Raw genomic sequence first — 14,796 nt, forward strand, 5'->3', positions numbered from 1 at the left:
CACTACTGAAAACGCAGAACGAATATACTCGTCATAACACAAAATTTTACACTTTTTTCATGACGAATATTTTCGTCATAAACAGATAACTGGTTAAAGGGACTGCATTGAATTACATTTTAGAAATGAATTATTATTACAAGTATCATTGGTTTGTTATTAACTGAATTGCCACTTTACTGAATAGAATTTATTTTACAATTTTCTCGCAAACTGCTCTCACGAATTTATTTACTTTGTGTAAAGTGTTTACAAACACGTGAATCTAAACTTTTACTGGAAACAGTTTACCCGGAAATTCATTCTGAAGTGATTAGAATTAAACATGACTTAAAGATCGAGAGTAGAAATTTTTTTAGAATTTTTTAAATAGCAGTTAGAAAAAGTCGAGATGTGAACAAACAATTTTGTTTTTTTCTGCGAAATAACATTTGGCCACATACTTCCCATCAGACTAAAGTACACAAATTTAAAAGAACTTGATGATATTGAATTTTATTTACACCACCCTAGTCCACTCTGCTGACACTTATCTTACACGAGAAAACAATTTTTACTTTTTTTAAAATGTTTTGTTAAAAAATAAATCCAATGTACTGTATTTTAAACTTAAATAAAATACTGAGTTCTCATAAAAAAAAAAAATTAGATGGACATTCGTGGAAAAACAGTAATTAATTGGCTATACCAGAAAATTTCGCCTATTTTCTGCGAGATTTCAGGGCAAAAAAATGTTTTGAAACCTGTTTTCCACAAATTTCAAGTGTTTTTAGAATACCAACATTAAGTGCTTCAGTTTCTGAGAGTAATGGCCAACGTTAGTTTGTTACGACCAGAAATTTTCATGTCACAAATTTATTTTCTGTTCAAAACTACCTACATTGAAGAATTTGAATTTTATTTGAAACACTAGTTTTTTTTTTTCCTAACAGTACTTACAACATTTAAAATAAACAAGGGTCAACTTCAAATTTAATGTTTTATATAAATTTCATTTATAAAAAAAAAATCATTTATTATTTCGGTAAAAAAAATTAACCTAAAATAAAACTAATGAAATAACATAAATTTAAACCAAATTCAAATTCTTTGATTGCAAAAAAGTATGTGAATATCCGACATCCTTTTAACCAGTTCCGGATTTAAGTTTAGGGGGGAAAGCAAAATTGGCTTCATTAATCTCTGGCTTTGATGACATTGAACCAAGATTTCTGCTGTCCTGAAGTTTCGTAAAGGATTTTCTAGGCACTGATTAAAAGTAAATAGTACATTGCTAAGTTCAGTTCATGTAGTCCTGCAAGTTGCAACACTGACGTATTATTTAAAGCGGGAGTTAACTTTGTAATGATGTTCTAAAGCGCCAGGTTATCACAAGTTGGCTGATCTCACTTGAACGGGTGTACTCCTGTCGCCTCAATTTTCCCGAGTTTCTTCTAAATGTTTGTTTTTTTTCTTAAACGATTCAATGCGAACTAAATAAATGTTTCAATGTTTGTTTTGTAATTTATATGCAGCTGTCATATGGACAACTGAAATAATGATGTAAATTAGAAAACTGTGGTACCAAAGCAAAGTATGATAATGAAGAAGTAGGGTGTGTCACTATTTTGTTTTATGAAAGTTCGTAAATTATGAATTATGTATTTCAGAATTCAGACCGGTTGATGGAGATTTTTTTTTCATGATTGAATTGATATGAATCGTAATTAAATGAGCATGACGAAAGAGATAATTAATGGTGTAGTTGTGGACTTTCCCTTTGAACCATATGATGTGCAGAGAAAGTTCATGCATTCAGTGATAGAAGCGTTGAAAACTGTAAGTACTTAGAGCAAATATAATGAATACCTACGTTCAACTTACAAATCTGAAGGGGTTTTGACGAGTACCTCAGAAGGCCTTGTTATTACATGGTTTCTATGCTCCTGTTGTGCTCAGTTCTGGTTTAATAACAACCGTAGCGGTAGTTTTCTTAATACCAAGGAACACTGTCATTAAAAAACCCAAACTGCGGCAGCACCTCTGTTGTACCTGGTTGTTATAGCAAATTTTAAATTTTACCATTGTCGTTTAGTTTAAATGTATAATTTTTTATTTCAGAAGCGCCATGCAGTGTTGGAAAGTCCAACGGGCACTGGCAAGACACTCAGTTTGCTGTGTTCAGCGCTCAGTTGGATCAGAAGTAATGAAAACTTAGTAAACCTTGACAATACACACAACAATTTTGATGACACATTCAGTGATAAACAAATTTCATGTGGTAAGATATGGCATTTCTGTACTACTTACATATAAAGGTGACAAAAGTAGCACATCCAAATCTCATCCACTAGGTTGGCTAAAACGACAACTTTGATTTTTTAGTGATCCAACTGAAAGGTTATTATTTATTTATTTAAACGTTTATTGTACAACAGAACAAAAATACTTCAAAAAATCTAAAAAACGTAAATACCTTGGTCAAAGACCGTCAGGCGAGCTCCGTACAATAACAGTACAATAGACAAAATATTTTAACCAAAGTTCTTTTTACAAATTGAACAATAATATTTTTTACACTAAATTTAAAATATATGATTAATGGATTTTAAGTTATTGTATTGTAAATATATTATATTGTGATTGGAGAGAGAGTTGCAATTAAATTATTCATTTCTCAAAATATAGTTTTATTTATTTATTTATTTTTCTTATTTTATTTTTATTTTTTATTTTTTTATTTTATTTTATTTTTTAAATTTCTATAGCCATAAGCGTGATGCACAAATTTACTAAGTGCAACCCAGTTGCAACCGTTTAACAGTTCTAAACATTTAACGGAAGTTAAATATGCGGAACCAAAAAAACGCATTCTGAACTCCGCCAAAGTAGGGCACTCCGCCATGAAATGATGAAGGTCCTCAGCTATAAGCAGATTACAAAGCGGACAGAAGAGCGTGCTATCGTTTAACCACGGTTTATGTGTCAAGTTGAGCATATCTGATCTTACTTTTATAATTAATTTGCAATCTTGAAATGTTTGTGTACACAGATAATGGTTAGCCAGTGAAAAGTTTAAAAAGGGGTAAACTGAATGAGTGGAACTATTTTTTGCTGCTTCTAGCAATTTACACTTTTCATGATCAACAATAGCTTTCAGTAATGTACTAGATAGCTCGCTCCGCTGTTCTGCCAAAGGCCTATTAGCTTCCATACATAGATTATGCTTATTTAACAATGAGTGCCACTGCTCAACCCAACACACCCGCCTATTAATTGCCATCATAGCCAGCTTTTTCGGTAACCTATCATCACTCATTACGCGCAACACTTTATTCACATAGCTCAGATGGAGTCGATAAGTATAGGAGAACATACTGTTCAAATTGCATTCTAACAGCAAAAAATAATTAGCAGTGTTTTGAGGGAGACCAAAGATTTTTTTAAGGAAAAATCTCTGGAGCTTTTCCACATCACCGTATTCCCTCCATCCCCACACTTGTGCTCCATAACACATCACCATTCGCGATGTAGTGTGAAACAACCTTAACTTTGTAGCAAAAGCGATATCCCTTTTAGAGAACAACATATTCCCAAAACTGTTAATTGCCAATTTAGATTTGCTAAGTTTTTCTTTTATATGAGTTTTAAAATTCAAGGTGGAGGAAAACTTAATTCCCAGATAAACATATTCACTGACATTCTGAATTAGCTGTCCGCGAAAATACCATTTTTCTTTGTTTGACGGCTTGCCAGAATTGGGTTTGAAAATTACAATCTTAGATTTTTCTAGATTGACAAACAGATTCCACATCTCGCAGAATTTGTCCAGATTCCGTATCATACGCCTCAAAGTAATAATATTGTCTGCCAAGATGACCACGTCATCGGCGTACGCCAACAGTTTGATTCTCAGGCCGCCTAAATTTACTCCACCATCCAGTTCATCAAAAAGGTCATTTAAAAACAAACTAAACAGTAACGGACTTATTAAACATCCCTGTTTAACACCCATTTCTATTTGAAAAGTTTCAGTTAACCGCTGATTAATCCATACTGCTGCAGCCGAACCCCTAAACAGGCCTTTTATACAATTCAACATTTTCGTTGAAACTCCCATATTAGACAGCTTATAAAAAAGAGCACGTCTATCAATGCAATCAAATGCCGATTTAAAATCAACAAAGAAGGCATATAACTTTTTATTAGACCCAGACTGAGTCCACCGTAAATGGATTATATTATACAAAGAAAAAATCTGATCCGTTGTGGAATATCCCGGACGAAAACCTGCCTGAAATTCGTGAAGAATACCTTCAGTGTCTATCCAGTGCTCCAGTCTGTTTTTCAAAATACCAGAAAATAATTTTGCAACTGTATCGATAAACGATAACCCTCTATAATTTGAGATTAAACTTGGGTCGCCTTTTTTGTAAAGAGGGAAAATAATAGCTCTAGTAAAGCTATTTGGAATGGATCCATCGTTAAAAATCGAATTGAAAACATTTAACAATGACTGCAAAAACTCGATTGGTGCATTCATATAAAATTCGTAGGGCACTCTGTCACTACCGGGAGCTTTGTTTTCTTTAACTTTCGACAACACGTTATTTAGCTCATCCATCGTAATAATATTATCTAAATGGGTATTTTGTATAAGGGGTTCTGCGTAGCTAACCAATAAACTTTTTAAGGGCGGGTTTAGTAACGATTTAAAATAGTCCACTAATTCATTTGGCGTACAAGTAGGTGACAAAATTCTATTTCTTTTTTTAAATAAGTTAGTAATTGACCAGAAATCTTTAGAGTTACTTGTATGCTTTAACTTGCAAAATAAATTCTCATAGTATTCTCTGTATTTATTATGGCATAACTCTTTATAACTTTTATTTGTCTGTATGTACAATTGTTTTACTAGGGCAGAGTCCGTCTTTCTAAATAATTTTAATAATTTAAAAACTTTTTTCCTAACTTGAAACAATCATAATCATACCAAACCTCTTTAAAAACTATCATCTTCTTGTTTTCGTGAAGTTTATTACCTAATTCTGCCGTTTTTTTAATTCTCTCAACTAAACAGTTAACCGCATTCTGACTCTCCAATGGCAAATCAGAATGTTTTTCCATTTCTAGTTTTAATTTATTTTTATAGCAGTTACGATCTTTTTCAGTGAAAATTAACTTTGGTAATATATTACTAACAGTATTACTTCCGGTAAAAACCTTACCTATTTTTAGACCCAGTTCGATAGGCATATGGTCAGAATACAACTCGGACAACACTTTGAAACTATTAACATACATAAGACAATGAGAGGGAACACAACATAAATCTATTACCGAATTCCCCATCGGACCGACAAACGTATACTCACCCTCCTTACCGTTTTCAGTGCTACCGTTCATTATAAACAGACCATAATCCTCACAAAACTCTATAAACTGTTTACCTTCAACATTTAGTATTTTGTCTTTAGATTTTCTTTCATTAAGTGTACTTTCTAGATTTACCTCATCAGACAGAATTTGAAAATTTGAAACCCTGGCATTACAATCCCCTATTAGAACGCAGTTATTTAAATTAAATTCAACATAATTTTTACATAAATTATTAAAGTCCCTCCCCCAAGAAGTACAATTCAAATATATTGGCAAGATAGAAACTGTTTGATTATCCTTACGTATTTTAATTACAATTAAATTGTTGATCTGTTCGTACATTATATAATCAGATAGCTCATTACTAAATCCTAACAACATACCTCCTTTTGCTCTACCATGTTTAGTTTCATCTTTTTCAGCTCCTAACCATTTTAAATTAAAACCGGTAAACAAATATTCAAACTTACAAAAATCTCTCTCCAATACGAACGTTTCACTAAGACAAAATATTTTATAGCTTCTAACTAAGTTCAAAAAATTTCGGTCATACTTTTTATTTAGTAAGCCTCTGATATTATAGTACAAAAAAGTAAACAAGGTTGAATTATCAATTGAATAAGTAACATTATTTTTTACTCTATTATCCATTTTCCTGGCCGTAGTCGTCTCCGTGTTGTAGTGTGGAGCTTCACCTGAAAGATGCCATCAAGAATGGCGATGATGATGTTGCGAAGAAACTCGATGTGCCTTAGCGTTAATTTCCATCCCTTCTTTGAAAAAGTTGGAGAAATCAGAACCAGTGAGTTCCGCCAGCGCTTTCATTCCATCTTTGCCATCAGTCGTCCTCAAACCATGTTCATCACCCCACTTGAGTTTAATTACATGCCCATTATTACCAGTGACCAACAGCATGTCTGTACGTAGTCTAATCCGCAAATTGGGTGAAGTGCGCTTTACTTCTCTTCTGAGTGCCAATAATTTAGCTCTTCTTAACCTAGTTTCGGGTTCGAAATCCTGATGAATATTTAAGCCAGTGTCCTTAATATTCCTAAGTTTAGCATTAATCTTTAGAACATCCTTGTAGGCTAAGAACTCTGCTAAAACCACTTTATTCTCAGATGTAGCGCTAGATTTACTAATTGGAAAGGCCTGGACTATGCTTACTTCCTCTTGCAAACCCAATACATTGCGGCATATATCCTTTACTGCCTGTTCATAGTCCGCACTATCCGGAACACCCCTAAAAATCAGGTTGTTTCTTCTCACTCTATTCTCCAGCGCCCCCACTCTATCTCTTAGCTGCTTATTTTCTTCTTTTAAGCCAGCCAATTCAACTGTCATCTTCTCATTATCAGTCAGAACTCTCTCAATTTTCTCCTCCAACTTTCCTATGTCCTCTTTTGTTGCTAGTTTTGAAATCTGCTCATTCATAGATTTCATCATAACTTTAATTTCATTTAAAAAGGATGGTTGAAAGCTTCCACCTTCTATTTCCGCACTATCTTTATCCATTCGTAATAGCTTCTTGTCAGATAGATCAGGAGAACTTGACGAACGTCTTCTTTTCGAATCCTTTGCAGTTATAGGACTAAAGAATTTATCTAAAGTCTCCTGACTCATTAAGGTGTCCAAAACGTAGGTATATATCAAATAAATTAAATGAATGATTTTTTTTTTTTTAAACTTTTATTGTAATATTGTGTTAAATTAACTATAAAATTTCAAAATTATAACCAAATTCCTATTAGACTTTAACACAAAAGTTTGCTTACAGTTGCGAGATAAGTTGTGCAGCTATCCCCACCACTCTAGGCACTACTAGTTCAGTTGGCTAGTACATTTAATTTTAATAAAATTCGTATAATCTTTCTCTAAAATTTAACTGTTCTACCGTAAGAAATTCCACCAAATTTCGCACAATGAACCAGAAACTAATACACTTACTAAATGTACAAAAACAAATTAGAAAAACTTTAACAAAACACCGATAAAAAACACTTTTTTATAGAGACAGCAACAACACGTCTTTACTCGTCAATGACCAGCACGGAACTCAACTGAAAGGTTTCTTTTACTTACACGAACAAGTAATGGCATGCTGTTTGTTTCGTTTTTAAGTGTAAGAATTCGCCCAACTCATTAAGGAAGAGATAGGTTGAGTGGTTAGGACATTAGAGAAAAATGATCTGAAATTACAGTTCTTTTTCCTAAAAGGGCAAAGAGAATTTAAACTGCGAATAGTGCATGTTTTAAAAAATAATTTTTTAAAAAATTAGTATTTTAATACGAAAATATAATTTTTTATTTCATATATCTACAAATTATGTGCAAGAAGTATTATTAAACAGATCAACGATAGAAGGATTCCATTATGTTAGTCTATTTAAAAAAACCCTACGGTTAGATCACTAAAAATTACATAAAATAGGTTCAAGTTTGCCGTGGCCATCCATATTTTGTGCCAAGGCTAGTCCTGTTACTAATAAACCACTAAACAGTCAACTGAACCTTCCCTTATCAACTTGTTAAGGTTTTTTCTATTTATTTTTAATATCTACATAATTAATTTGTAAAATATAATCCTCTGGGTCTGACTGTTGCAAGGAATTTTTGTCAGCCTGTGCTCATACTATTTCTTGCTTACTAATAAAAAGAAATTCAGCATTCCACTTACTACTTTGAGTAAGCCATTATGCTGCAAAGAACATGAGCTGTGAATATAAACAAATGTTATCGTATTAAGCAAATTTTAAACGAAACTTGTTTGCGAGACATTGCTAGACCTAATGACTATTAGTACATACTATCAAGTTGTTGGATGCAAAGTAAAAAACCGGAATTTTTATAAACTCTATCAACAACGAATTCGTGAAGAATTCTCTTTGATAGTTCCTGACAATGCGCATCAACTTTTTCTAAAGTTAATGTATGACTTGCACTAGTCATAAATTCTTATAATTTCGTTAGTAAATTTTCTTGCGTTATTCTTTTGTCACATAGAGTTTTAAAAGAGAGAATTCGGTTAAAAAAAAATTTAAAGCACAGCCTGTTGAGAAGAATTGATGTACCACTATCTTACATCTCCTTTTTACCTTTCCAGTACTGCAAAGGTGTGTGCAAATGGTGGGTTCTAATGCTTAAGTAGTCACGCTCGATGGTGTAGACTCAATGGTTTTCGAATTCATGAAGTTGTTTAGATTTCATTTCCTGGCCAGTATACATAATTTTGTTCCTCTGGTTTAAAAAAATAAAAGGGGGCTAATGAACGCAGAGTTGATTAACTTAGGGGAAAAATCAATGAGGGATTATTCTGAGTTCAAGTGTGTATTATGATTGAAGGTGGTGTTAACCGCAAAGTGAGAGTTTTCTACGCATCCAGAACTCACTCCCAGCTGCGAAAAGTGATGCTGGAGTTGAAGAGTACTAATTTTAAGAACATTAAGGTAACAGTTTTAGGCTCTAGGGATCAGCTGTGTATTCATCCCACTGTTTCCAAAGAAACAAATTTAAGTGTAAAGGTGAGTCATATATTATAAGTTAGTTTGTTTGACAAAGGTTGAGTGTATTCGCGCGTCACAGCTGCATATCTTGAAGAATTCCTGCGCGCAGAACTTTTCTGAGACGAAGCTGGTCTTGCGCCAGTAAAAACATGACGTGATTAATCTGATTATTAATTCAATTAAACTAAGCCTAATTATGAAAGGAATTTGTTCCTTTATTTGCTAATCCCCATAATCAAAACTCAAATAGAGAAAGCTGTCACCTACGCGAGTTTACACGCAACGAAACTTAAAAATTTATAAAATTTAAAATTGTATGCATTTTTCATTTAACAGAACTTGCAGTGTAAGTTGCATTCAAGGGCTAAAACTTGCCATTTTGGTAATCGTGTAGAAACATGTAAACGTGATGCTTCTCTAGTCGAAATGGTGGACATTGAGGATTTAGTGAGCAAAGCAAAGAAACTTTCATGCTGCCCCTACTACGTTGCCCGAGATTTACAAGAGAATGCTGATGTCATCTTTCTACCGTATAACTATCTCTTTGATCCACATGCTCGTAAAAATTTAAATATCAATCTTCATGTAAGTAAATAATTATTTTGTTTTAACATTAACAAACATTCTATTCTTTATTTTTGTTTTAAAAAATAATAAGTTAATAGGGAAGGTTAGCTTACTGGATTCCATTGCAGAGATCCCGGGTTCGAATCCATCTGCAGGCTCTTAGATTTTCTTTTCCATGCAGCTACTGACAGCTCACTTTCCAGAGGCCTGCAGTGTATTGACAAAAGCTCCAGGCGCCAAGGACCTCAAATATTGACGAGCCTAAAAAGTTAAAATAGCCCAACATGTTTTAGATTAGAGTCATCTTTCGGCAATCTGTTAGCCATTCCATGCCGATAAGAAGCAAAACATTCTTGAACTACTGCTGGGAAATCCTTTAAATCGTTGAATCGTCCGCCCATAGTAAATAATAAGAAATAATAATGTATACAGGATATCATAACAACTCAATTCCATCAAGTTCTTTAATTTTATTCTGAGTTGTACATTCTAAAGAAACAACATGAGTATTCGGTTCACTATAAACTGGTTTTTCTGGTATAAAATTGCAAACTAACGGTAAACTTGTTCAAAATAGGTGTGAAAATCATCGGTTATCTTGGATAAATTCAATATATAATTTCCACGTAGTTCCAACAAACATACTTTATAACGGGTTGAGCTGAATAGATCACAACGTAACCACAGACAGTACGATATGAACCAATTTTTCATCACATGTAACAATTCGATTGATGAAACGATCCTAATTATACCCAGTGGGTTTTCAAGACACATTTCGCAAGTTTTTAAATGCCGCTGAGCTACTCGTAAAGAATTTGTGAACGTGCGTTTTTTTGTTTTGTTTTTTTGCCGATCCTGTTGAGGTGCCAGATACGTAATTGTAGGATACGTTTGCGTGTTGCATACTCCTCAGAACATCTACATCTGCCTCTAAAGGACTACTTATACCTGTCATTCTTTTGGTATCCTCCGTTTTATACTTTAAAAACAGACGTAGAGCGGGCGATCGTTAATTTAGCACCTCTTCCTCTTCAACTTTGCAGATTCTCCAATTGTCTTACAGACTAAAATTTCATACTAGGAAGTACTATTAAAACAAATGATTAACTAAGACATCAGACTACAATTAAATAAGAATAAGCAATTAGAATTGATTTAAGTTTAGGAAATAAATATTTTATCTAAAGAATACGGTCAAGATAATATTCAAAGTTTAGTTTTAGAGAACAAACAGATTCCTGAAGTCTGTAAAAAATAGCAAAATTTGAAGAAATAACTTTTTTTACTCACCCTATTATTTGGGGATGTCCCTTGCATTCAACTTTTTTTTACGACTTGACCTTCAAAATCAGCAGCAGGATAAAAAAAGTTTTGCAGTTAATTGATGTGGAGGGAAGTTGGTTAATCAGGATCAAGCATGCAATCCAACATGCACTCCATTGCACAGCTAGCTGAATGTAGCTGTACAGAACTTACTAACAGAAACAGTCTGCTTCATTCAATATCTTCTGCTTTATTTAGTACAAACACTATTGGAAAATTTTCTTCAATATTTTTTTTTTCAAATTAAAGTGGTAGGTTTATTAATTTGCAGTAAGCATTCCAAGTTTGTAGAAAATCGTTCTAACGAGATGGATTTTCCCACAAAATTCCAACAAATTCTCAAATATATTCACAATCCTACTCTGCCGATTTTTAATGAAATTAGTGGATATATGGTGAAGAGCCAGCGCAAAAATGATCAACAGATGTATAAGTATCGGGTTGGCAAATAAGTTCGTTCGGTTTTTATTTTGGTACAGACTCATTCCGATTTTCTTTTTTTGTTTTCGGCACAAGCGCACAACTCGATTGTTCATTTGAAAGATTATGTTAAGCTTAACCTTTCTATGGATTTCGGTTTAACAAACATTACTATTGTGCTTGCTGCGTAGCTGTAAAGATAGAAGAAAATAAAGTGCATTTTCGTCATGTTTTGCTCTATTATTTTAAAAAGGGCAAACAAGCTGCAGAGGCTCATAAAAAGATATATTGTGTTTATGGTGATGATGCCTTAACAGAACGCGTATGCCAAAAGTGGTTGGCCAAATTCCGTTCTGGAGTTTTTGACATTAATGATGCGCCTTGCTCCGGTTACCCGACCGAGATTAATTCAGATGCTGACAAGGGCGTAATCGATAAAGATCCATGCGAATCAGTGAGAGAGATGGCAACAGCACTTAACATATCCTATACGAGCTCCAAAAATCATTTGCGCCGGCTGGGATACGTTTCTCGGCTCAATTTTTGGGTACTGCATGAATTAACCGAGGCCAGCTTAGCCACTCGCATATCCATTTGCGAATCGTTGCGGAAACGTCAAAAAAATACCCATTTTTAAAGCGGATGGTAACGGGAGATGAAAAATGGATCGTCTCCGATAATGTAGTGCGTAAAAGATCATGGAAGCACTGCAGTGAGCCGCCGCAAACAAGCTCGAAGGCGGAATTGCATCCGAAGAAGATTATGCTCTCCGTATGGTGGGATTATAGAGGTATCACCTATTACGAGCTGTTACCGTCAGGCAAACAATTGATTCAACTGCATACTGCAGCAGTTAACCAAACTGGACCATGCAATCCGCACAAAACGTCCAGAATTGGCAAATCGCAAAGGTGTCGTCTCCCACCACGACAACGCCAGACCGCATACGTCATTGACCACTCGGAATAAACTGCTGGGATGTTTTGCCTCATCCTCCGTATTCACTGAGCCTGGCACCTTCTAATTATCATTTATTCTGATAGTTGCAGAACTCCATGAACGGAAAAACTTTCGTTAATGAGAAGACTGTCAAAAAACATTTTGATTGGTTTTTCGACGATAAGCCACAGACGTTCTACGAACGTGGTATAATGAAGTTGGTGGAAAGATGATGGATATAAAGAAGTCATCAGTAAGAATGGTCAATATATAATTGATTAAAATTTATTCTGTGTATCAAAAAAATTGTTATTTATTCCACCCTCAAAAACCGAACGAACTTATTTGCCAACCATATATATTGTACTGTAATGGCTCTGTGGTGTTGCCGTTAGGTACACGTTCATTTACTTGCTTTACACCAAGATGAAACTAGTCGCTATTTACGTAAACCCCGCATTAAGCAAAATTTAAATCTTATACATGTTGGTAATTGGAAATGTTATTTTGCAGAATTCCATAATGATCTTGGACGAAGCACACAATATCAATAAGGTGTGTGAGGAGGCGGCGTCAGTTTCCTTACTTAGCAGCGACATAGCACTTGCTATTAACGAAGTGACTCAGGTTTTTCTTCTTATATATTTGTATATTTATCTTATTAGTTTATTGGCAACTGGAATATGACAGTTACCAAATCTGCTCAAGAGTGTCTATCCTTTTCTTTGCCTGTCATTTTAAGTTGTGGAGAACGGTTTTAAATGATATGTGGTAGTGAGTGACATTCTGTTTACGTTTTGCTTTCTAACCTGCAAATTCTGGAAGCTTGTTATTAAACAAGAGTTTTGAATAACTCTGTCTGGCAGTGTATGGTTGTTGGTATAGTAATGATGGTGGCTTTCACTGCCCAATAATTTTATCTTGTAATTGCGCCTTACGATGTACGTAAGGAACATCCGTCTAAAATTTTAATGACCTCGTATTTTGGGGTAGAGTAAAATAAATTGCCACTAGTTTTTATATTTTAATCTTTCACTTGTTATGGTCATATTTATGATGTTGGAAGTACAAGAAGAAATCCAACAATACTTTTATACAGTTAAACAAACTTTATTACAAGCCGTTCCGTCGGCCACCAAGACTATTTGATGTTGAAGTGGTGATGGAAATTCAATTATGTTTTCAATACTACCCAAATCGTCCTTGGAATCAGATATTGCATCTTTCTGTACATTTCCTCTTGCAGCTGAGAAAAGCGCTAGATGCGTATCGTAAAACAGAAACTTGTACTCTTAACATTCAAAGAAAAAGAAGGTTATTATTTTTAAATACACATTTCTTATTATATTCAATACTAGCTGTACCCGGCCACGCGTTGCTGTGGCTCAGTCCGCAGCGAAGCAGCAGCAGATCGATTCGGAGATGGCATTCCGAATTGGTGGAGAACTTTATTCGCGGTTTCTAAATACAAATATTCATATAAATATAAATACATATTTGAATTTTACTTGCGTATTCGAAGGAAAATATCTTCAGCCACAGTGAAGCAAAGCTATAGGTCGCCAGCAGCCAGTGCTCCCACCAACTTTTCACTCTTCACTAGTTTCTTCATATTTTTTCTCTGTTCTATCTGTTTCATATTGATTATTGTTCCAGGAAATGCAGTCAATGTATAATCAACAAGAAGATTACGAATTTTTTGTTGATAGAGATTATGGTCAAGATGAACTTTGCTCAATTAAAGAAATTTTATTAAAATTGGAGAAAGCTGTTGATAATTTAGAATTTCAGGGAAGTTGTGGAAGTGCCACACATATTGGATCTTATATTTTTAAAATTTTTAAAAGTGCAGATGTAAGTACAATTGGTTATGGTTGTATATGTGGCCGGTTGTGTTGGATCGTCTTATTTTACCTTTCTGAACATCATCTTGGAAACTTTTTTTTTTCTTTTGCAGGTAGATGAAAATTCTTACCAAATGGTAATTTCCATTTTGAGTAAAATATCAGACACTCTTTCTGCAAAGGAAGGCGGAACTAGCAAGAAAGGCGTGTCCTTGAAGAAATTAGCCGACATTATATCGGTGATATTTTCGCTAAGCACATCGGACAGATCTCTAGCCGATAAATACTTCAAGGTAAATTTAGACGTCATGTAGCCATATCTGGGGATAGATATCTGCGCTTGCAGCTCATAGTGCTTTATTCTGTGCCGGCAGGTGTATGTAGAGTCTTCAGCGCTTACTAAAGTGCCGCCTCTCAACTCCTGGGATTCTCTCGACACTCACGCTAACAAAAACGCCAAAAAAGTAAACTTTTGGTGTTTCAATCCAGGTTATGGGTAAGGGATTTTATATTGTAATGAAAGTTGTTAATCTTATTTGAAGTAAACATTGCAACTAAAAGTGTACGTTAACAAAAAAAAAAAAAATGTTCACTAAAACTAAGTTTCAAATAAAAATTGTAGGCTTCTTTCAGAGGAAGTAGTCTCCAAATTTTAAAAAATCAGTTGTAGTACTTCTCTAAAAAATAAGCAGGAAACTGAAACATCCGGCTTTCACGCTTACATGATTTTCCCTACCTTCACTTTCAAAAGTCTCTAATATCTTACAAATTCGAATTTTCGGAAACTTTTTATTCCAATTTTTATTTTATTCAATTTTCTTTTTTTAATTTTTAATTTT

The 14,796-nt window shown here is 34.1% G+C and overlaps 1 protein-coding gene across 3 annotated transcripts; it reads left to right on the plus strand.

Annotated features, from left to right (window-relative positions):
• Positions 1–1,132: 1,132 nt before the first annotated feature.
• On the plus strand, positions 1,133–14,453 carry LOC141455274 (regulator of telomere elongation helicase 1 homolog; the record flags this gene model as incomplete). 3 transcript variants are annotated; one of them, XM_074130189.1, is given in 9 exon segments in its annotated part: positions 1,133–1,258; positions 1,650–1,818; positions 2,101–2,260; positions 8,701–8,879; positions 9,198–9,446; positions 12,627–12,740; positions 13,770–13,967; positions 14,071–14,250; positions 14,332–14,453. In XM_074130189.1, coding segments are annotated over 8 exon segments (1,310 nt in total), but the record flags the coding sequence as incomplete, so codon positions are not given.
• Between the last annotated feature and the right edge of the window lie 343 nt (positions 14,454–14,796).

The sequence above is a fragment of the Rhodnius prolixus genome, unplaced genomic scaffold, assembly GCF_049639745.1.
Source record: "Rhodnius prolixus isolate KJV_2025 unplaced genomic scaffold, Rpr scaffold_45, whole genome shotgun sequence".
Lineage (NCBI taxonomy): Eukaryota > Metazoa > Arthropoda > Insecta > Hemiptera > Reduviidae > Rhodnius > Rhodnius prolixus.